The 25,448-nt window shown below is 35.7% G+C and overlaps 2 protein-coding genes across 2 annotated transcripts; one reads left to right on the plus strand and one right to left on the minus strand.

The window, feature by feature from the left end:
- Positions 1 to 6,227: 6,227 nt before the first annotated feature.
- Positions 6,228 to 8,542, plus strand: NKS1 (ubiquitin-associated protein (DUF1068)). The gene is made up of 3 exons (XM_048091838.2): positions 6,228 to 6,496; positions 7,775 to 7,798; positions 7,963 to 8,542. Exons 1-3 carry the CDS (start codon positions 6,304 to 6,306, stop codon positions 8,262 to 8,264), a joined length of 519 nt encoding a protein of 172 aa, XP_047947795.1. The 5' UTR covers positions 6,228 to 6,303; the 3' UTR covers positions 8,265 to 8,542.
- Positions 8,543 to 8,715: 173 nt separating this feature from the next.
- On the minus strand, positions 8,716 to 12,747 carry LOC125193902 (two-component response regulator ARR12-like). Its single transcript, XM_048091836.2, has 6 exons — positions 12,222 to 12,747; positions 11,612 to 11,764; positions 11,126 to 11,503; positions 10,954 to 11,030; positions 9,575 to 10,792; positions 8,716 to 9,083 (listed from the first exon to the last, which is right to left on the minus strand). Exons 1-6 carry the CDS (start codon positions 12,355 to 12,357, stop codon positions 9,015 to 9,017), a joined length of 2,031 nt encoding a protein of 676 aa, XP_047947793.1. The 5' UTR covers positions 12,358 to 12,747; the 3' UTR covers positions 8,716 to 9,014.
- Positions 12,748 to 25,448: the final 12,701 nt, after the last annotated feature.

A 25,448-nucleotide genomic window follows, 5' to 3' on the forward strand; every position in this document is an offset into this window, starting at 1 on the left:
TCAGTTCATAATTGCTATTAATGATAAAAAGGCCCTCCATTGCACCAACTCATTCCACTCACATATCATTTAAAACTATACAGATTAGACTCATATTCCACTAACTTTCTTCCACTCACTTTTCTTAACATTTCTTAAAACCTATGTCGGAAAAAAGGGACTCCTATTCACGGACGGAAGGAGTATATAGTAGTATACCTCCGTCCACAAAAAATAGACTAGCTTTACCATCTTGGGTCGTCCACCAAAATTAGACTAGTTTCTAAATTTAGAAAGTTTTAAACATTTAAATACTATACTAATAACGTGGAACCTACAATTCACTAACACTATTTTTCTTTTATTTTTTCCCCATTCTCTCTTATTTTACCAATTATACATTAAAACTCGTGATGATACAAAACTATATCTATTTTGGTAGGCGGAAGTAGAACTACATACAAACATGACCTTTGACTTTCATTGATCGTCAATCTAATTAAGAAAGGTTTTAGGCCCTTTGACTTATATTTACACATGCATTGTGGCTACTAAGCTCAATAATAAGTAAGCACAATAAGAAAAATAAGAATATTCAATACTAGTCGAACTGATAAAAGTGTTTTAGCCACATCATAAAAAGTGGAGTAGACTATGATACAATTATGCTAGTCACCAATTCCTGGATCAAACCATAATAATTAAAGAATCAAAGTAGACTACACTTGAATGATTTGACGTGGAAGGTATGAATATAATTCATTTATAAATGGGCATTATACTCTTGTCATTATAATTACAAGTATGAATCCTCTTTCGTTCAAAATAGATCAAAACAGGAGAAAAATGACAAAAACAGGAAGCCAAGAAGAATGCCTTTTGGAATGTCAAGTAGAGTCTTCCATAGTTTAGGAATCTCCAAAACGGCAAAACTGCAATCTACGAAATGTAAGACAATTCAAAGCATCAAGGTAATAAAAAATCGAAAGAAATTTGTCCACTGATCCATGTTTATTACCTTGTTGTATTTACTTTGAATCAAACTAGCTACCATATCAGATTATAAAATGTGCTACTTTAAAAGCCCATAATTACTAATATTCCAAAGGCTTAAAGGGAATATTTATATAGTAATCACCACTCAGCTTAAGAGATCATAATGAATGAATCTACCTGGGCCTGATATTGTCTTAATGTCTGAAAGAAGGTAGAGATATATTAGAAAGAGAGCACACATATATAGATAAAGCGGATTGCTTACCCGATAAGCAGTAACGGAAGGCATATCTGTGGAAATCATCGAAATTCTCTGACTTGAAGGCCTTGTCATTAGAAGTGGTTTGTTCTTAGAAAGGCAAAAACATCAATAAATGAACATTCCAACAGAAGACACCTCTTTCTCAAGTTCTGGGAATGACTTGTATCAACCTTAAGAGTTTTTAAGCCTCTTTGCCACCCTTCCTGATGATCTAAGGAAACCACATCGAATCAAAAGATATAAGGTGGCTGAAGTGGAAAGACTAGAGAACTAATAATCTGTAAACAAACAGAAAGGAAGAAAATATGCATGATACCAGAATATACAACATAGGAAAGACCAGAAATAATATGATATATCTGCTGACTCAAAAAGTATACTTAGAAACAAAAACACTATTAAGACTCCACTAACAGACCTCAACTCCTAATTAAACTCAAATCTAACTCTAAAACCTATGTTCAACAAACTAGCATCTATCAACAATTAACTAAAGATAATGAAGGAAATGTGCAGAAGCCGATGCATTCTATTGCTTGAATGCTGTGCATCTCTTCTTATATTCCATTGTATTTCTGGTTGAATATATCTTATTTTCAGTCCCAAATTGTTATTTTGTGGTGTTACTGTTAGTGAGGTGCTTGATGATGCTTTGAGGAGGAGTATACGGAGGCAATGGCGGCACGTTTTGGATCTCATGCATATGGCGTCTTTACCCGCGAGCAGGAATTAGAGAAGACCAAGCTCTTAGTGATGGTTATGGGAGCCCAGTGCTGGGAATTTCACGAGTTCCCCCTTCATCTCTCTACCTTTTTTTATTTTCCACTTTATTCTCTCTTTACTTAACTCACCTAACACAATATTTCTTAATCTGCGTGTCGAAAAGAAACGCCTCCATTACTATGGAACGGGGGAGTAACAAATAATTGATGGAAACACCTCAATTGAACAGTAGAATTCAACGATAATCACATCAACAGACCAATTAAACCAATAAAAATGTGAGTTTGTCACATATGTCCACCTTTTCTAAACAACATGCCATGTTGGTTCCTTCAAGTATCTCTCAATTCTCAGTGCAACTTCCATATGGTCGCATTGTGGTTGGTGCATAAACTGATGAGGTGCATAAGCCGACTCATCACTCCGACGACATAGGCAATATCTGGCTTAATATAGAAAGATAGATGAGTTTACTTGTTCCGATCTGTGAGTTCTGCTCCTTCCACAATTCCCAGCCCATGATTCACCAAGATAGATGTGTTTACTGTTCAATAGTCTTGTCTCAACGAGGATATCTAGTATATACCTCTTCTATGTTGTAACATGTGATAATCATGTCATCAACTTAAATGACGAGACATGTTAGCTTATCCCCTTGTTTCTTCATGAATAACGTATGATCAAAGCGGCTTTGCTGGAATCCATATGTTACCATAGTATATGTGAACATGCCGAACCACTGTCTTTGGAGACTTTTGGCTTACTTAAATTGAGCCCCATATAATTTAGGCAAATTGGTACCGATTATCATGAATTTTACACAAACTCTGTTTTTTTTCAATGAACTTTTAAATTAGTACCATAAATCATGAACTTTCATATTGGTTTGATATTTCCCTAATAATCCAAGAATTTTTGAAGAAATTCCCTAAAATGCGTTCCTAGGATTTGGGAAAAAGGTTTTGTGTTTTAATTTTTGTAGCGTAGCGTCACAGGTGTGTGTTTCTAATTGAATTCTTTGTGTTTTTATTAAATTTATTTTGTTTTCTTTGTTTTTAGAGTTCTGTTTTGTTAAATAAAAGTAGTATTGTGTTTAATGTTTCAAATAGATATGCCAACATGACATGCCACTTATAAGAATTATGCCAAAATAGTATTCAAAATGCCATATAAGCTAGCCGAACTCGCCATGGGAAAAATCAAACCAATCTGAAAGTTCATGATTTATGGTACTTCTAATTTGAAAGTTCAATGAAAAAAATCAATTTGTGTAAAATTCATGATATTAGGGACCAATTTTCCTATAATTAAAGTACATTAGTATATTGATCAATGTCTCTATCATGAACAATATCGATTTACTATTTCTGTTTAAGTTATTTCATGTCCATTAATTTATCAAGTTTGCTCCTAATTCAATATATTCATTTATTTTCAGTGCTAGAGTTTAGAACTCTTTATATATTGTATTGAAATAAATTCTAATAATTCGGTTTTAAAACATCTCAAGCACACTATAAAATAACAATACGAGTACTAGTCATTCGCAAATACTATACTCCTAATTACTATGAATATTGAGTTGAAAAAAACTAATACACAATCTGTCTCATAAAAATATATACATTTGAAATGATATAAAAATTAATACATAATTGGTGAAATAAGAGGGAGGAAAAGAATAATTAAAATAGTGAAATATATTGATATATATATATATAAACAGATTTGTGTTAAAATGACAACATCTCTTAAAGTGACACCGTGACACCACATATACAACAATATTATAAATGCTACACAGTAATCTATAGATTGCTGTATAGTGTGTCGGATATTGCTTGTCAAGAAAAATTATTGTATAGTGTATACCATATTAATGGCCGTCTTTTTTAGATTTTTTTTTTTTCACGTGGCAGCTTATTATTCATCCACGTGTACAAATGATTGACTAGGAATGATGGTATGATGTTATTTTAAGAGGTGGTGATACTCTAACACTCCCATATATAATCATGTTTGAGACAATTTTTTATAAATAAAAATACTCATATTTGCTTGGGACAGATGAAAAATAAAAAATACACAATAAATATACACTATTAACCAATTTTTATATGGTGAAATTGACGTAAATATTTAGATGGTGAAAATAGTGACCGACATCTTGGCAGCGCGTTGATATAGGTAAGAGCACTCCCAATGGAGGTGGCGAATTCTCGGCGATAAATCGCCGATTATCGCCGAATTATCGCCGGCCATTGTGGCGAAGTCGGCGATAATTCGGCGATAATGTTACCGTTGCTTCGCCGAGTGGCGATTTATCGCCGGATTATCGCCGAGCGATCGCCGGCCACTGTGGGCGACGCTCGGCGATAATCGGCGATTTTTAAAATTTTTTTTTTTTTTTTTGGCCGAACGGCTATTTTATCCCACCCCTATAAATATTTCATCCTCTTCCTCCATTCATCACCCACAAACTTCATTCACACAAATTTTCAATCTTTTTTCTCTCCATCTTTATTAAATGAGTTCTGATTCATCGTCTCGTGCTCAGTCCGACGAGGAAATATCACATTCTTCTTCCGAAGAAGAGGTACCTCCCGCTCCCACCGGATGGGATGTAGCGGGTTTCGCCAACAACCCAATCAACAACTATATCTCCCGCTGCATACAAAGCGAGATCGCTCGAATGCAGCAGCCACCCCCCCAACGGCCAATCCGCCGGCGGCGCCGATACATCCCTCGCAACCACACTGGTGCGCACGATCGGCTGTTCGCCGATTATTTCGCGGAGGAACCACGTTATCCGGCAGATGTATTTCGTCGCCGGTTCAGAATGCGCCGCTCCCTCTTCCTGCGCATTGTTAATGCGTTGTCCGCGCGTTACCCCGAGTTCCGGCTCCAGCGAGACGCAGCAGGGAAGCCCGGACTATCGCCCCTACAGAAATGCACTGTTGCCATCCGGCAGTTGGCATATGGAGGGTCCGCCGACATGTTCGATGAGTATCTGCAATGCGGCGAGACGACTGGCAACGAGTGCCTGAAGAATTTCTGTCAGGGCGTGCGAGAGATATTTGGGGAGCACTACCTTCGCTCGCCGGACGCAGCTGACTGCCAGTTCCTACTGGATTGGCACTGGAGGACCCACGGCTTTCCGGGGATGCTCGGCAGCATCGACTGTATGCACTGGCAGTGGAAGAACTGCCCAACCGCGTGGCGAGGCCAGTTTACTACCGGCTACAAAGGTACGCATCCCACCATCATTCTTGAAGCCGTTGCCGACCAACGGCTTTGGATTTGGCATGCTTATTTTGGTATAGCCGGGTCGAACAACGACCTAAATGTTCTCAATTCCTCGCCCCTTTTCAACGAGCGGATCAACGGATTAGGCCCCTCCATCGAATTCACGGCCAATGGCAATGTGCATAACATGGGGTACTACCTGGCTGACGGCATCTATCCGCAATGGCCCGTGTTTCTGAAGACGATCAGATGCCCACTCGGAGATAGAAGAAGGTATTTTGCCCGAGCGCAAGAGTCTGCGCGCAAGGATGTGGAGAGGGCATTTGGGGTGCTCCAATCGCGATTTGCACTGGTAAAGGGTCCGACGCGCTTTTTCTACCAGGGGGATATTGCCGATATCATGTATGCGTGCATCATCATGCATAACATGATCATCGAAGATGAACACGAAGGCGTCCTCGACGTCACCAACGACCCAAGTGTTGCATCATCGAGTCACGGTGTCTCAACCGAGTCCGCCCGCCAGGGTGTACCGCACAACGAACATGAACGGTTCCAGGCGTTCATGGACATACACCAGAAGGAGGCCCATCAAGCACTACAACACGATATCATCGAAGAATTGTGGGCAAATAGAAACCGCGCCCACCGCCCTTGAATTTTTTTTTCTTTGAATTTTTTTTTTGATTTTTTATTTCCATTCGTGTACTTTTTTTTTTTTTAATTTTCTTCGTTGTAATGTGTACCCGTGTTTAATACAACGAACTTTATTACTATTTATTTGATTTATCTTTATAAATTAAATAAGCTAGCTTTATTATATATAAAAATAAAACAATTAAATTAGTGATGATGTAAAAATGAAATGTTGAGTTAGGGAGAAATAAGGGAGAAATAAGGGAGAAACCATTGTAGGGGTTGGCTAAAAACTGGGGATAAAATGTGATGCTGATGTGGCGCTGATGTGGCAGGAGTTAGGGAGAAATAAGGGAGAAATAAGGGAACTCCATTGGGAGTGCTCTAAGCTAGTAGATGAGATAGATCGCAGTGTTAGTTGCGAGATCTCTGCAATTCTCTCAAACAATTGACAAAAAGAGATGAGTAGGAGATCGGGGACCTGGCTGAGGTGTTGCTTGGTCACTTTTGCGGTTGTTTCAGCCCTCTGCGTTTCTGGCCCGGCTTTGTACTTCAAATTCAACAAAGGTTTCAAATTCAAAGGGGTTTCCGATTCTTGCCCTCCTTGCTCCTGCAATTGTGCTCCTCCCCAGTCCCTTTTCCAGATTCTGCCTGGTATCCCTATTTTCTTTCGTTTAATTTTTTAATTTATGGGTTCATTAATTAGGAGTACTTAATTTTGAGTCAAAACATGCTCTGCTTTACCTGAATTTTGTGCTACTTATATCTGTTTCGTTGATTGGAAATGTGGCTCTTTCAGATCCCCAAGGCTACTTACAAGGACTGTAGAAATCACCATGTCACATCTAGTACTTACCCTTTTGGATTTTGAGTAGCTGAATAACTCCAAGTTTATGTACAAATATTGGATTTGAGTTATTAAAAAGACTGTTTTTTCATCAAAACAAGTAGAATTCAGTTTAGCTATCTTGTTAGTGTATCCAAATCTACATGAAACTCCGTAGATAGTTTTACTATACTTTTACTAGGCTGACTTGATGTGAGGTTCGTGTTTAACCTATGATGTCCACATTGTGTGTTCGCTATTAATGGTTTGGCGTAGGATTTTTTGTCGATCCATCTTTGTAGATAGGAATCAACATTGATTTTGAAAATTGTGCTGCTTTTTATCTCATTATAACCTAATATGCTCGCTTCGTCCATTACCTATGGTCTTGGTAGTGGATAGCACATGTTTTAATGCAAAATTGATAAAGCATGAGAGGTGGAGAAAAAATGGTGAAGAATTTTGTTGGAGAATGGATCCACCTCATTAAAAAGTGAAACCTACCAAAAATTAAGGTGGCTAATTTTTGTGGACCATCAAAATAAAAAACAAACAAACAATTGATTGTTGACAGGTTTTTTGCTGACTAGACGAGGAAGATGCTAACGTGTTTTATTTAGCTACCTAAGCTATCCTGCGGAAGTTTTTTCCTCTTCTTGCTCAACTATTAAGTATGTAATGGCCTTTTGATTTTGTTATACATTAATACATCATTACACTCTGTCAGTGAAAATATGCATTCTGGAGAATCATTATACAAACTCTATATTCCAGTTAAGTTTTCCTTAGAAGGCAACAAATTAGATAATTCTAGAGGGTTAAACAATTCTTGGTGATGCAAATATGGAAGTTTGATTAGTAGGGTTTTCTTAGTCCGTAGCAATATGCATTGAGATTATGTAGAAGAGTGGGTTTTCTTGATCCGATGAAAGGTTAGTATTGTTACCAGCTAGCTCACATTCGTGTAACCGTTCCGGTCTTTCGTTTATCATCAGATGTATAAATATCAGCATTGCTTTTCTGCAAGCATTGTTTGATTTAGCCTTGTTAGAATTATATATGTCACATCACTAACATTTTTTGTGTCATTCTTATATCTCTTGCAGGCTTGGCCAATCTCTCTGTTACTGGTAAGGATTCCGTCTCGGAGATTGCCACTTCTTCCTACTTTTGTTTCTAATTGAATGTGACCATTTCTCGATGTGCATGTGCTAACACATCTTATAGTCTCATTCCAATGAGTGTTCTTATAATTTTGTAATTTGAAAGAAAGATAATTTTCTTTATTGGATAGATTGTGGGAAGGATGACCCTGACCTCAAGGAAGAGATGGAGAAGCAATTTGTGGATTTATTATCAGAAGAGCTAAAGTTGGAAGAAACTGTCGGTTCGGAACACTCCCATCATATGAACATCACATTAGGAGAAGCAAAAAGGTTGGCTTCTCTGTACCAGAGTGAAGCCGATAAATGCATAGCAGCCACAGAAACTTGCGAGGGAGCCAGGGAACGAGCGGCAGTGCTGCTCTCAAAAGAGAGGAAGTTAACTTCAATGTGGGAGCGCAGAGCTCGTCAAGCTGGTTGGGAAGGGGAGTAGTGACATACATAAAACAGTATCTATTACCTATTTTGGATGTGGTTGTCAACCAGGAGAACTCAGAGATGTCCAACGAGCAAATTTTGCAGAAATCTCGTATTGTTATGGTTTCGCATCGTCCTATTTCTACTAAGTGTATCATTTTTTTTTGTACTTGGTTGAGACATGGCTAATTCAAACTGTATAATGTCTGAACAAATATCATGCTGCTGTAAGTTATAAGGATTTGCATCATCTATTTTTCTATAATACAACAGTGGCAATATCTATTACACATATATAGTAGTCCTGCCTTTATTTTTCAATTCTAACTAATTAAGAATAAGTATGCATATTATTGAAATCTTATAATCTCATTCTGTATCAAATCCCGAAGCTCAGCAAACACAAAAGCCAACTCTTGTTTTGCTTGCTGCTACAAACAATTCCATGTATAAATTGGTGTGAAAGAGCAAATGGATAACAAATTATTGAGTAATTCTTGATTATATCAAACTCAAATCATTTCTACTGAAATCAAGGTGAAATAGGTTGGAGAGTCTAATGCCTACAAACTTATGATAACTCATTCTTGAAATGCCTTATTTGTCTCCCTAACTCAGTACAGCACTACTCTGAGCTGCAAGCATCAGATAAAAAAAAATGAACACGAGAAAACTCAAACATTCTACAAATGTTCTGAAAGAAATTGGTAGAATACATCATCATATAGACAGACTCGTGGTCGAGGATTTCGAATGTTTCGCAGCCTCACATCCCTGATTCAAAAGAATAATCATCGAACCCGAAATCACAGTTTGCTATGGTTTCATCTTGTTCCTACAGACCAAAAAAAAAAAGTGTTAACATTAGTAGAGAACCACTGAGAGCTAAACCAAATATCTTCACATCTTAAGGGTGTCTTTGCTAAAGAAATCAATATTACTCCCTCCGTCCCGGCTAAGATGACACATTGCTTAGCCGGCACGGGATTTTAGGAGTTATTAGTTAAAGTGTTTAATTGGAGAGAGAGAAGGTGGGTGAAAGTATTAAAGTAGAGAGATAAAGAAAGATGAATATTTTAATAAGTGAGAAAAAGTGGTTGAGTGTATTAATTGGAGAGAGAAAGTTACCAAAAAAGGAAATGTGTCATCTTAGTTGGGACAGACTAAAAAGGAAAATGTGTCATCTTAAGCGGGACGGAGGGAGTACAAAAAAGATGCTAACAAATTGCAATGTGATTATTTATTGATATCAGTACTTGAGATCAACAAAATCAAGGTTGGTCCATCATTTTGAATCAAACATATAACTAGGCAAGATTAGCATACCCGTTTGATCATAGCATTCATCATAGCATCCAATGGATCATAACTACGAGGAGCAAATACACTTTGAATCTTTTGTTGCTCCAAGAGGAAACTGTCATTGGCCATTGCTCTCGATTCTGATGCCAGCTTTTCATTCCCATTTTGCAGCATAAGAGTCGAAGCACCTCCACCCAATCTGCCATTCATGAAGACTCCCATCTTCTCATTGATGATCCCACTATCCTGGTCCAGACTATGGCTTAAGCCGCTGACAGGAACGTGAGCGTTCAAGGAACCAAAAGTGGCTGTTGAACCGTGACCATAACTCTGCCCCTGCTCTCCCCACCTTTGGCTGGGGATATGACTAATGTTCTGCACATCACCAACCAAACCTTGTTGGTAATGCATTTCTCTAGAATCTTCTAGAGGCAAGGACATGGTGGTAGAAGAAGTATCAATCGCGTTCTTCTGTAAATAAGGATCATTGGAGAAGCCATTATTCCCCGTGGTGCTCATAGGCAGTTGTTGACTGTGAAAAGGCTCGGTAGAAAGCAAAGAAGCCGGCTGTGTTGTAGACGATTGAATAGTAGCAGAATCCAACAAACTGGAGGAACTGTTGACACCAACATTGAAGGAATCCATGTTCAAAGAAGCCATGTTTTGAGAAGACTGATCCCCAAATCCTCCACCGCTCATTGTTTGCTGGTAGCTTCCCTGTAGCATCATATTCGTAGAGCTGTTAAAGATATTGCTTGAGCTATTGATTGCTGCTCCCGGATCTGAGAACTTATTCCGCAATCTTGAGTTATCCATCGCGTTGAAACTTGACATCCCTGTCCCGCACTTACTCTGCTGCAGCTGATCCAGTTCAAGCGACGATGGGATTCCTTGAAACAAACTTTGACTTTGATTTGTGGATGCAAGGGCTGGGTGCACTTTTCCGAGGGCAGAGATGGAGTTGGTTAAGCTTTGACCATGATTGGGCTGGATTAGCGTGGATGGAGATAAATTGTGAAGGTTTACATTTGGCGTATTTAGTCGACCAAACATGCCCCCAGTTGTGTAATGCGATAATGCAGCACTTCCGAGCCTTCCTTGTCCAGAAAAAGTTCGAAAATCCCCAAGGCCCTCGAATGGAGCAATACGCATGAAATGGGAATCCTTAACCCCGAGTGCAGCTACCATGTTTGCTTGCTGGGATGCAACTGAACTGATTCTTTTCAGGTATAGCCTATACTTCTGCAAAACCAAAAGCATTCAAGAATTAATATACGGTCAAAACAAGAAATTCTTCATTTCTTGTGATCTCTATTACACATAATCCTATGATTAAATACTTTATCTTCTAGTTGACCACGTTTATTACATTAAAAGTTGGACTCGAAATGACAAATTAGTACCTGAAGATGGCTAGCCACATTTTCTCGAGTAAGCCCTTCAACGTTCATCAGGTCAAGAATCCTTTTAGGAACAGCCTCTGCAATAGTAAGAAGGATCAAATGAGTCGAAAGAGATGGATAAGAGTGAAAACAATCGAAACCTATGAAATAGGGTGGAAAATGGAAGAATTACTTTCAATTCCCAACTGGTTGACTGCTGCAACAAACTTCCTATGCAGCTCTATAGACCAGACCACCCGAGGCTTCTTCGAGGCTGCAGGGTCTTCATTTTCGTTCTCATTATCTTCACTGAAATCTTCCTCGTCTTTCCTCTTACGATTGCATTTACCATTCCGATCCGCTTGAGGCCCGTTACCTTCTCCACTCGATTGATTATCATTTCCTTGATCAGCAGAACCATTTTGATTCTTTGGCTCAGTCCTTTTTTTCCTGATCACGTGTTGCCATATGTTCCTCAGCTCCTCAATCCGAACAGGTTTGACCAAATAATCACAAGCTCCATGCGTGATCCCTTTCATCACGAGTTTGGGATCGCCATTTGCAGATAACACTGCAACAACACAGCATTAAAGAAATTCCTCAAAGTAACTATAATAAGGCTCGACTTTGGGATGTTTGCAGAAGAATGTAGAGAAGAAAATAAATGATAGGAACATACTGATAACAGGCAGATCCATTTCAAGACCAACAAGTTCCAGAAGCTTAAAACCATCCATGTCCGGCATATGGACATCGCTGATCACCAAGTCGAATCTATCTTTGTTTTCCCTCAGCATTTTCAACGCCATTCTAGCTTGACTTGTTGTGGTCACTGTTAAGGGAAAAGAACACTCATGTTTATCTGAACAAGGCATTTAATTCTCCAACTTGATTCAAATCAAAACAATCCAAACATTAGACCATGCCTATAAAAAAGCAAATTAAAAAATTAAACAAATTTGAAGATATTAAAGTATCCAAACCATATTCTTCTTCACCAGCAAGAGCATTCAACTAGAAAAAAGTTTAAGTGATTCAGAAAAAAAGAGCTGTCAATTTTTTCAAAAAAGAAACATAAGAAATCAAGTTATGTTTCCTTAGCTAATTAGAACTCCTAAATCCAAACATTCAACAGAAAATTGAAAACAAAAAACATATCCAAACAATAAGAAATTGGAAACTGGATCCAAATAAATGCAGATTTGACTATGAATTCAAGAATCAAATTAAGTAAAGAATGTTCACAAGAATCAAAATTGAATAAAGAAAATAGAAGACGAAGAACAAACCATGATACTGGCATTTCCTAAGCAGAGTCTCGAGCAACTTCAAGCAAGTTGGATTGTCGTCAACGGCGAGGACACGCAGGCCCGCCGGAAAATCGTCGTAGCCTTCGCCGTCGCTCATAATTTTCTCCAGAGTCATTTTTACCTAAAACCCAGATGCGAAAGCCAGAGATTGGATGCTAAAAATCGAGTCTTTGCCAAAAAAAGTCACTTTCTTGAACAATTGACAAAAGCCCAGATGCAAAAAAGCTTCTTTCAACATCAATAATTGACAAAAAATCACCAATTGGAAGGAGACAAAACAGAACACAGCCAAACCATGTCTGTGTTTCAAGTAAAGTAATAAAAGGTTTAGAAATGGACAATGATTATGGTTTCAACTTTAAACCCAACAAAACACCAAATTTTTATCACTTCCTCTCCTGCCTGTGTAGATCTTTTTTGTCTTTTGTTTTGTGATTGGTTATAATATTAATATAATATGGCTATAGGTACAAGTATATATGCATGTGTGTGGTGGGACTGAATAATGGAGGGACAAATAATGGAGGTTTTCTTTTTCTTCCATCCTTAAATCAGAAGAAGCATGCATTTTTGGAAGTGGAAGACAAATATTGGGTGTGATAAGGTGCAATGCGCCAATTTCTTTTGATAAATCTCAACCATTAATCTCACCTTAATGATGTTCAATTTTTCAAATTCAAGGTACAAGATTTCCCAAGACCAAGTTAGCTTGGCATTCAATATTTTGTCAATGATTTTGTACTGATGCTTTTGGAAATGTTAAGGTTGTCTTCTTATATGATGATAGACATACAATAAATTCTATTTTCCCTACATGTGTTAGATAGTGCACAAATTTATGTAAAATAATTGGACATTTAGAAGAATTCCTTCCATCCCCTTAAATTGGGGTGAATTGAGGGTAAGTTGATATTTTGATTGAATCTACTGCAATATATTTTGTCAAATTAATATTGGAGACGATTGTGGAATGTGCAAATTACTTGCAAGGCAATTGACACTTTCTTTATAAGTTGAAAAATATTTAATAATGAAAATCCACTTAGAATCTTGGCAATAATATAGGCCTTTAAGTGCTATAATACTATACCATCTACCTTTTGCGGAAATCATTTGCAGTGTCCAACCATGCAAACTTCCCATATTCGAATTTAAAAGGTGCAAAATTTATGGGAAATTATATGCTATGGCATAACGTTCTGTCTGGATTTTCTAACATATACAGTATTTAAATAAAGTAATGACTAAGGTACATAATTCTTTGTCATAACAGGAATTAATATGTACATTTCTAATATTAGTTATTTTTTATTATTATTAAATTTATAGTAGTAGTATTTTTTTCTTCACATTGTTATCATCAAGGTAACTAAAATTTTAGAACATCCGCAGCAGGATGCTCTTCCGGACGGCGGAGCCGTGCCGTCGGCCGAGAGCTCTGTGGACGTCCGGCCTAAACGTAAAATAATTCTTTTTTAAAAAAGTCAAAAAATCTGATTTAAATAAAAAAAAGATATAAATCAGATTTAAACCCTCCAAGTGCAATTGGGTATGATCCCCGACCCCAACCAACAGCCGCCGTCGAACTAGTCTTCTTCAACTTTTAAAATTTTTTTAATTTAAATTATGCAATTTAAATTTCACTGATGTAGTTTTAATTTTTAGAAATTAAATTATGTACTTTTTTTATTTTTAGGAATTTGCAATAGTATTTCGGATTTTATTAATGCATTTTAATAATATGGAAATGTTTTTAGTAATTGAAGTAAGAGCATGCCTTGTGGAAGAGTACGGATGTGAGTGTTGTGCTCTTGCGGGAAAACGAAGAATTAAAAATGAATAAAAGTGGGTGTGGGTCCACAACCATGCTCTTGCACAAGAGCACGGATGTGGATGCTCTTAAAGCTATCTTATACTCCGTCCCACATTAGGAGTCCTGTTGATTTTTCTGCACTCATTTCATAAAAATGATACTCCCTCCGTTTCTTCATAGTTGAGTTATTTTACCATTTCGGAAAGTTTCTTCATAGTTGAGTCGTTTCCTTATATGGTAACTTTTTCCTTTTGCTTACTTTACTCTCTCTTACTTTATTCTCTCTACTTTATTCACTTTATACTTTATTCTCTCTACCTTTTCCTCTCTCTTACTTTTTTATCTATTTATTTAACACACCCAACATTCATTTCTAAAACTCCGTACCGAAAAGTTCCGCCTCAACTATGAAGAAACGGAGAGAGTAATAAATAGTTAAAGTGGATAAGTACTCAACATTAATGAGTGCAGAAAAGTCAACGGGACTCCTAATGTGGGATGGATGGAGTATATTAGTTCAACCGTATGAACTTGCAATTTTATAGGAATATGACTCCCACTAGGTGGGTCGCAAAATTATCAGAAATACGCTTCTAGTTCAAACAATTTATTCATTAACAAGTCTAATCACATGAATTTGTGATTCATAGGAATATTACTCCTACGAAGAGTCGCGATATTATTAGAATTTAGAAATCACTTCATATTTAAATCTATTTATGAAGACCATATACAACGTTTGGTTGTAACTATGGCTTAGTGGTCGGTAGACTGAATCCGATTCGCAAGAGAAGAACAGAAGTAAAATAGCACAAGATTGAGAATAATAACTCAAAAAAAACATATTACTACAACGATAAACTAAGGAAATATGTTTGTAAAATGAAAGTAGAGCATAAACAAAAACAAATCATAATAAAAAAAATATACTCTAAACTACAAATTATTGTTTTGAACACTAAAGCTAATGTGTTTTAGCGACAATAGGTTGTTGGAAGAGGTTTATAAACAAGTGGATTTGAGATCTGGAACATATGGTCTCGGAAAAAGAGGAGATCTAACATACTTCGAGAGTATTCCTAACTTGCTTGTCTAAGATAAATTGATTAGACTTAGAACTCGTCGGAGTGTTCAGTGATCTCGGTTAGCATTCTAAGAATGAAATAGTAAAATATTTCACTGAATAATATATGATACATATTTGCAGTACTTTATGAAATTAAATTGCATATAAGGTATCTAGAAAAAACTTTAAATTCATTGTTTTATATATGTATTCACATCTATAAAATAAATCTTTATGATAATGTTGTTTTATCTCCTTTAGGTAAGAATTAGATCTAGGGTTCCCATATATACTCGTTTGAATATTCGTGCAAGCACCATGCACACTCAAAACATTTTTTTAATATACTAACCCAATCAACACCCGTTCAAGTGACTGGCATGTTGTTGTGTAAGTCGGTTGGGTAACACGTTGGACCAATTTGCCCCCTACTCGGTCCATTTCCTTGTCTTTACGTTGGATCTCCATCATCAAGTCTGGGACCTCCTCAAGTGTCACTTTCTAGCTCTCCTTTAGTGATGCTCCAAATGAGGACAACTAAGGATTCTTGCACATGACTTGTGATGGCTCTCTTATCGTAAGAGTTCGATCCAAATCCTTCACCGGTACCAGCACATGTTGCGTGTCACTTATATTCGCATTAGCTAGATAATCTCTAGTAATAAAAATATAACTAGGATTGAAGTTCAGTGCAAAATTCATCTAAGCAAAGTCTCCAACTCCCTATTATTACCAGAAGAGTTATATGTGAAACTTATTAACTTACAAAACGAATTCAAAAATTAAAAATCAAATTGACATACAAATATACAATTCATATATGTATACTACTCCCTCTGTTCCATAGTAATAAAGTCATTTTGCCATTTTGGTACGTTTCATAGTAATAGAGTCATTTCTCTTTTTAGTAAAAGTCAACACATTTTTCCACACCTACTTTACTCTCTCTCTTTTTTCTCTCTTCATCTTTCTACCTTTTTCATTTTCAATTTTATTCTCTCTTTACTTAACTCACCTAACACAATTTTTCTTAGTATTCGTGCAAAATAAAAAACGCCTCCACTACTATGGAACGGAGGGAGTACAAATTATCCAACTAAGTCCTCTTCCCAAATCCCAAACAAACTTATATGATGAAGACCTAAATAGTCTTTGTCCATATAACATTAAACCAAACATCCCGTAACACAAAAAGTGGATAATGTCTAAATATTAAAGAGCAAAATATGATAGAATTGAATGTAGGTTGAATGCGGACAATGATACGAGCATGTACAGCTGGCTGCGTGAGAAAGGCCATGTCGCCAAAAAAGGTATGAGATTCCTCCACGTTTCGGAATATGATTGGTTGAAGGATGAGGGCCTATTGTAGGACCAAGTGAGATTTACGCAGAATTATAAAATTCTGCATCCTTACATATAAAGCGCTTCCATCGCAGGATAATTAAATGTATTTTAGCATTTCAATTTCTTTGTGAAAATTTTAGAAATTAATGTAGCGTTCAAATAGTTAAGCACACAATGTTCTTAACTTGGAATTGTTTGTTAAAGAGTTTGGAAAAAAGATCTAGATGACATGAGATACTCCTCTATTTGGGCTATGACATGAGATTTTAAGTGAAGTCGTTTAATCTAAGGTAGAGAAAATAAATTAATTAGTTATTATTTTAATAATATAGAGGACGACATATGTTTTGATTTAAAAAGAAAATATGAAAAATTAGTTGGAATAAACCAAAAATGAATAATAAATTGATTTTTTACTTAAGGGTAAACTTTAATTTTAATATTCAGTATTTCATATTTTGAACTTTAATAACGTATTTGCTATTGAAATGTCCACTTCCATAGAATTATTTATTTAATTTGAAAATGTAACTAATCTCTATATTGGCAAGAGTAATTTCAAGACGAGGTAAATGAAAAAATAAAGAGCAACGTTATTATATTTATTTATTTTTCATAAAAATATATTCTCCAAGATATTATATTTTCTTCAGTTTAGAACATATATATTTTTACTTCTATTTCATAAAAAAAGTAATTATGCTAGTTATTTTTTCAGCTTTTTACATTTATCTTCTTTTCTTGACATTTACTAGTAGTAGTATTTTATTAGAAAGAATATTTACTATTATAAAAAAATAAATAAAAAATTGCCTCTTTTCCTTTAAAGATGCTCTAAGAGGATAGCCGCTTAACTACGCTTTACAGTTTAAAATAGTGAGGACTTACAAAGTAGACATGATATATTATATTGGGAAGAATAATTTAAAATAGTGAGAAGCTTTTCATTTACATGCGTATGGTAATCATGCTTGCAAAAAAGGACGAAAATAGTGTATTTTCAATTCAGCAAGCTCTGGAAATTGGAAATATGACCACACTTGCTCAATAATAATAACAATAGACAACGCATTTCCGCTGACCAAATTTAATAATTTAATGAGTTTGAGTTTCTTTACTCATAATATAGATATATAAATATATAGTGCATGTGAAAGGGAGCATACATATCCCTATCAATCCGGAGTGAAGGTTGGGTCATTTCCACCAAGGTTTATCTCATTAATTGTCTTTAAAAGTACTTTAGTGCTAGTATAATTTTTTTTTACATCGCAATCATGATACCGTATAATTTCAATAAATTTGTGAAATGATCACGTAAAAATTGAAGCTAGGGTATAAAACACTACAGGAGTATAAATTATTGAACAATATTATTGACTCGGAGTAGATAAAATATGTTGTGCGTGATTACTAATTAATCTTCGCATGGAGCAAAAATTTCTTAATGTATTTAATTAATAATTTTTTGACAAATATAATTATATATAATATAAATATAGAAACTTTTCTCACTTTTATTGACCTTCATTTCTTTTATTTTTTACAAAAGTCTTACTGGTAACCAATGAACCTACCTTCGTTCAATTTATATAGAAAAATGTTAATTAATAGTTTAAACATACATGATCTTTCTAATATATGTGAGCAGAATTATTAACTTTACAGCATCGAAATGACATTTGTAACAAAAAAATAAAATTTCTACATGATCTTCATTGTTGCTCAATAAATATAATAAAAGTTAAGGCCCAATAGAAAATTAATATTCCTACATGAATTGAAGCCCATTCTCATTCATCTTCTTCCCCTAGGGTTTATTTTATTATCATAAGGCGCAGTTTCTCAACTTTGAACATTTTGGATTCGGTGTCGGGGCGTTGGGTGCCGGGACGGAGGGCGACCATGGGTGGGGCAGTTTCGGGACCGGCCAAGCCCCCGCTGGAGCGGTGGTCGGCTTGCCGCTGGTACATCCTTTCCTAGCATCAGCTATCCATGGATGTTTGGATTTTTGTGGCACACATATTTGACTTTTAATTAATTATATTGTGCTTCTCTTAAATAAAATGTTATTATCAGACAATACACTAAAATAGTATTTCATCTGTCCACAAAAATATAGACAACTGATATGGCAGGAGAATTAAGACAAAATTGGAAAAGTAAGATAGAGTAGGAGAATGATAGTTAAAGTAGTATAAATGGATAGTAGGACCCGCATTATTAGTAGTGTTTAATTGTGGTATAAGTTGTAAATAAGTTGATATATAAGGGTAATAAAGTAGGATAACTTTCCAAAAATGGAATGCACATATTTTGTCAAACGGATGAAAATGGAAAGTGCACATATTATTATGAGACTGAGGGAGTACTCTCTCGTCCCATCATAAGTAGGGATGTCAATTGAGCTAACCCGTTTGGGTTCGGGCCAACCCACTCAGGTTGTCGGGCTATTTGGGTGCGGGCTATTCGGGTTATAGATTTTTCGGGTCATTAATTTTCGATCCTAACCCTAACCCGCTGGGTTTCAGGCTAACCATAGGGCTATTCTAGCCTAAAGACTTCCGAAGCTAATCTCTTGTATCAAAATTTTCCTCTAAAAAATGATTTTAAATTTTTGATATTTTTTTCTTCTTAGTTATACATCAGATAAAATCTTTAAATTTTCATAGTTTTCTTAAATAATAGTTGGAGAGAAGTCTTTCATCTCGATCAACTACAACATAAACAACGATAATCAAAATTAAAACAATCAATTTGAATTAAAGCCTGTATTCGTGTCATTATTTTGGCATTGTTGATATCTTACATATATCATTGTTGATGAGTTAGTTCTTAATTTTGTCGTGATTAGCTTTTGTGGTGGTAAGACTATAGTGGCAGATGATGAGACGATGGAATAATGAGTCGAGGTGGAACTTGAAAGTTAATAGTGTGTGATCAAGTGAAAAAATGTAGAATAAATATTTAAGAAGACTAATGATTGTGTCACATGAAATTCAAAAAAAAAAAGAACTCTTAAAACTTAATATTTTTTAATTAAAAGTTGCAACCTGTCGGGCCGACCCGCAACCCGTTCAGGCCAACCCATTCGGGCTAACCCGTTTAGCCCATTTTGTATTCGGGTTACAAAATTACAGTCCTAACCTACTAATTTTACCGGGCTATTTGGACCGACCCACGAATTTCGGGTTGGATTGACATCCCTAATCATAAATGATTAACTTTCCATTTTAGGTTGTTCCACCATAAGTGATTGGTTTTTTTTTTAAAGAAAAACAACGCCTTTATCTCTATTACATTATTCCTTCTCTTTTATTTTATTCTATCTTTCATACTTTATTCTCTCTTCAACATTTTCTTTTCTCATACTTTATTCTCTCCACAACATAACTTGATAAATACTATGGCCTTCGTCCCATAAGAATATGCACTCTTTCCTTTTTAGTCCGTCTCATAAGAATATGCACTTTCTAATTTTGGAAAGTCATTTCTCTCTAATGAGGTGGGAACCATTCTCCCCTAACAATAAATTAATTACTCTTGCTCTCCACATTTCTCTTGCTTTACCAATTTTACATTAAAAATCGTGTCAAACCCAAAGTGCATATTCTTTGGGGACGAAGGGAGTGATGGGGTTTGGAGCCCCTTGCACAGCGGAAGACATGTACAAAACAAATAAATCAGATAAGGATCTATTTGACCGATTATGCGATTAATCAATTCACATGTTAAACAGATAATTGCATGCTAGAACGCAAATAATTCATGCTTAATGAATATAAATCCTAAACATGAATACTACGGTTTAGGGTTACCGATTTGATTCTCCAAAGAATCGTCGATTGCTCGCGCCTTCTCCACGATGATCTTCAATACTAGACCACGGATCTTCTCTCTGGTTCCCGAACTGTACTCCAATATCAGTGTGGGCTGATCTTACTAGAATACTAGGACTTAAATAAAGAAGACAGAAGAAATCCTTTTTGGAATAGGAGAGGATTTCGAAAATTCCTTCAGCTGGGGGCTGAAATTTTCGAAAAATACAATGATTAAAATTGTGATTATTCTGTCTCCTTTATTCTCCTATTTATATTAAGTTCCTTTTGGGCCCAGACAGGGATCTATGGAAGGTTTTGGATATGGGCTCGCCCAATTAGCTTTTTACTAATTAAATTGAACCCACAATTTAATACAAGCTTATATTGGAATATTACGAGCAGCCACTACAGAAGTAATATTGAACTCTCCCCATCCAAATCCGAAATTACAAGTAATCCGGGTTTCCACTTTTATTATTTATTTCCCGCGCTTAAGATATAAATGTCCATTAATTAATTAATGTCTGCTATGGACTTAATTAATTAATATCTTATTAATTCCAAGAGTGGACTTAGCAAGAATCATTTATTTATTATTCATAGAGTAATAAAACCCCAACTGGCCAGTTTTCCGAATAATAAAACCTTGTTCGAGCTCCTCTTGAGGACATTATCAAACGAGACTCACCTCGTGCACGTTTCAACATAATAGCAATCCTAGCACCGCTAGATATTAATCACCACTACCCAATATATCAGGATTATTGGGTTGCGAAAAACCCGCACCATTTGATAAGTCAAAGTAGTGCATAATCAATACCGTATGCTCAATGCTAACATATGTAGATTAAGAAATAATATTTTATCAAGACCTAGTCTTTCAGTAGATAGCATAAAGACACGTCTTGCTGTTAGATCCGTTCAGTGCTATACCACACCAATGTCAAATTATTTCAGTAAGGCTTAGAAATATGCGGACTGACATTGCAACCTTTGACGATAGGTAGCCAAAGCCTATCTAGGTTGTGAAATTCTTCTTTTTCTTTTGCAAAGCATTGCATAGATCTGACCGTGTTACCTTAAAGTGGACGACGCCCACAACCGGTCTACTAAGCAAAAGACTTAGACTTTGTTTACTTCTTATGCATTTAAATGTTTGTAAAACATCTTATAAATGCACAAGCAAACACAATGTAATAATAATAGTGATTCTATTCGTGCGAGACTGCTCGAATAATACTGAATCAGGTTAAAAGTGGATTATAGAGTTTTACGTATACAAGCAAGATTCTATTCGAGCGAAACTTGCTCGAAACATGCTTTTCAGTATACCAAACCTAACAATCTCCCACTTATACTCAAAACATGCTGTCGAGTATACCCACTGCCAAAAACTCTCCCACTTATACACAAAGCAGGTATTGATTTTAGATATATCGAACTACCATTCATTTCACCAAGTGAAAGAAAAATCTGTTTGGTTGTTCTCTGATAATATCTTTTTCACCATAATGTCTTTGCTGCGTACTTGATCTTTAATTAATTTCATCCCCATATGTGATTGCTTAGCTTAATAAACTCGTGTGTCCCTTGAGTTAGCCTTCACTAGAGTAATCAAAAAATAATACTCATAGGCATACTCAAACTTACGATTAAAGCTATTAGGAAGATATTCCTAAGGTAAACACATATTCAGAGGATGACTTACTCGATCACTGATTAGTCATAAAACTAAGACAGTGTAACCCCAAGGACATTACATGAATGACTGGTAAACTAGAATATAGTTACTAGTCTTTCTCAAGCACTAGGGTATATTCACTACTTCAATCAAAATCCTTTGCCATGGTTATTATGATATATACTTGCTATGCAAAAGCACAACTAATATCAATCTTAGTACACATTACAGCATACATGAGACAACTATCTCCGAAACTAGTCTCATCATTCTTGATCTCACTAAGCGTCGAACGACACTTGACTAGAGACAAGACAATTCCATCTTGAGAGGTATAAACCTTTTCATGGAATTTATAATGCTTAAATGTTCCAAGCAATGTGTAGATATAGGATTCCTAAGAGAATCTCAACATTCTTTCTAGCAATCTTAAAGGGACTTAGATGCTAAGAATGTAATTAGTTTCTCTTAAATCATTTATCTTAAACTGGGTAGACAACCAGTTTCCTACGCTAGATGCCAATCTTAGTTGTTTGCAACTTTTGTAGATTTCATCATCGTAGAGTACCAATAATACCACATTTAATGCACTTTCAACTTTCTAGTGCTTACAGCACTGCAATGGGCAAAAGTGAAATTCCAGACATTTGACAATTTTGATAAAACACATATACTCTGATTTAGATGCTTGCCTAAGACCACGAAGGTCTTTATAAGCTTTCAATCATGCGTTTCTTGCCCTTAATTACATATCCATTAGAATGTTCTAGTAGATGATTTCCTCAAGACTTCTATTTATAGAAGGCTGTCTTGACAATCATAATACATACATTCTAATTTATGTAAGTTCTAATAGACAATAGGATCAAATAAATCCTGGCACAACGATAGCGAGAAGATAATTCTCTTTGGGCATAACCCATTGTCATTGTCTAGCCTTTTGAGATCCATATTTACACTTGCAAATATACTAGCTCCCACTGAATGACACAGCCTATAGGTAGTTTTGCAAGTCTTGTAAAACATGTTGTCTATCTTAGATTGTAATTTGGAATCTATCACCTTTTCAAGGATGAATATCCAAATGAACCAATACTACATTGTAGTTAAAGGGATTACGTTCAAGTTGATCTAAGACTGAGTCTTACGACACTCTTAGACCCATGAACTTGTTGTGTTCCCGTGGAACGCTCCCACTACGATATGATTCTTACAATCTAAGGTACTGGAGTTGATTTTATTAGTGCAAAAGTTTCTAATGGTATGACTTATTAGTAATGTGGAAAATTTGATATCTCTCTCTTTATTTTGAGAGTTATCACGCTGTTAGGCTTGTAGTTCATCTCTAGATCTTCATACAAGAATTATATCTTTGAAGATTACAGAACTTATAACCTTACATCATTTGGGACAAACCTTAAGGCATGCCTCAGTACACAACTCCAATTTCTTGGACACTTTTCCAACACGTGTTGGAACAACATTACACCTTGAGATGTGCTAGACTAGAGTCGCTCTAGTCCACAACTCGTGTTTTGTAGAAGGTACTGATGTTGGTAGTTTCTTTAATGTTTATCCCATCAATGATAAGATTTTAATGAGTACAACTCATCACTTAATCAAACTTGTCTTAGAAAGACTTTGATTCCTTCTTACATAACTATCCCATTCATTAGGTGAATGCTTGGATTCGTTAATGGAGATTAGACTCCCACTACTGATCATAACCCTTTGCTCGTCTTCTTATGGTGTAAACCATTAAGACTCGCTAGTCTTTCTATATTGCACTTCTATAAGTATTCTGAATCAAACGATTCTAACTCATAGTGCATCAAACAGACTTTCTCAACTGTCAAGCTATTTAACGAAATGTTAAAATCTTGATAGTCTAGATCAGTTCAAACAATTTCTAAGTACTTTCTTGGCCTTAAGGCTAAGAGCCATAAATACTTTATCATTAAATGATTAAGAAGTTGATGTGTTGTTGAATACTCAACCTTGTCGCACTTATATTATTTTAATACTATGATGCCCTAAGCATCAACCATAAAATAATATTTGAGCATTAATAGCTCCCACTGCAACAAAAACCTAACTGGATCAAGATCTCTTATTTAGAAGTTGCATTGTCATGTAAGTCATTGCCCTTCTATAAAATAGGTCAATCCAACTCACAAAGCATCTTTACTTGCTTTAAACAAACTTCGATGACAATCCAGGCTCTCCCATTTCCATATCTAGTCTTTTGTTCAAATGAACTAGGACTTAAGAAAAATGCAGCCTTTATGAATTCGTCATCTATCATGTTACTTTCCTCTAACAGTAATATAACGACTATTATTCTGAAGATTTTCTACTTTTTAGCTAAACCTTCTTATAGTCATTCTTTATTACTTTAGGCGATGACTTGTGTCAGAAACTATTTGAGGATCTGTTGATCACTCAAAACATTCTGTCACTCTAGGATATTCCAATCGAATCATCTTGACAGATTCTATTGATATCCATCTTTCATCGTCATTAACCAAGACTTGTCGAGCTACTTAAAGGAAAATAGCTTGACCTTATTCCTCAAAGAGCTTGTCAAGTACATGTATAATGCATTCTCGAACATTCTTCGTGGAATTATGTCGAGGAAATGGAGGACATGAATCATTGAGTATAAACTCCAAGCTTTCAGCGATGAGAATCTTATCCATTTTCGTTTCCGGTCTACATAATTTAGGCATTCGAGTTTTCTTTCTTTAAGGATCGCAGACAAATATTAAATGATATAATGAAGATTTGGCAAATAAACTTATTATCACATACTCATGCTCAATACATAATCACAAATAACCACAAAACAATTATGTATCTTACAACTGCAAAATTAATAAATTGTATCCTCCTCTGGAGGTTAATACGCATTAAAATTTTGACAATTTTACTGGTCACAACACCGACGCATCAATAGCTTCCTCCTCTGGAGGTTGACACGCCTAATGCTGCCTAAGCACGACCATCAGATTTAGCATTACAGAATTTTATTTCTACAACACACTCCCATAACAATGTTCATGTGTTGATAACAAAATCAAGCTATCTCATAAATTCTGATTGAACCCTGAAACTTGCAGTTCCTTAGGATTATTGTCCCCACTCTGCAGGTGGCAATAATATTGGGAACCACTTTCTAGTTCATTCTATTTATTATGTGAGAAGTCCGCCCTTATGAACTTACTGTTTTCGTAGGATTATTGTCCCTACTCTGTAGGTGGCGATAATATTAGAAAATCAGCTTCACAAAATTTGGCAGTCCAACCGATGGAGACCATATACAACGCACTTGTTGTAATCATCACTTAGATATTTTTATATGGTTTTTGCATAATTATCACATAAGTAGATAAAGCAGATAATCCACTTTAAATAGATAAACACCAAATAAACAGATAAACCCATTTAATGCATGGCATTTAAACACACATGATAATCA

This window comes from Salvia hispanica, chromosome 4 (genome assembly GCF_029641045.1).
Source record: "Salvia hispanica isolate PSC_SH4W2 chromosome 4, Shi_PSC_v1, whole genome shotgun sequence".
NCBI lineage: Eukaryota > Viridiplantae > Streptophyta > Magnoliopsida > Lamiales > Lamiaceae > Salvia > Salvia hispanica.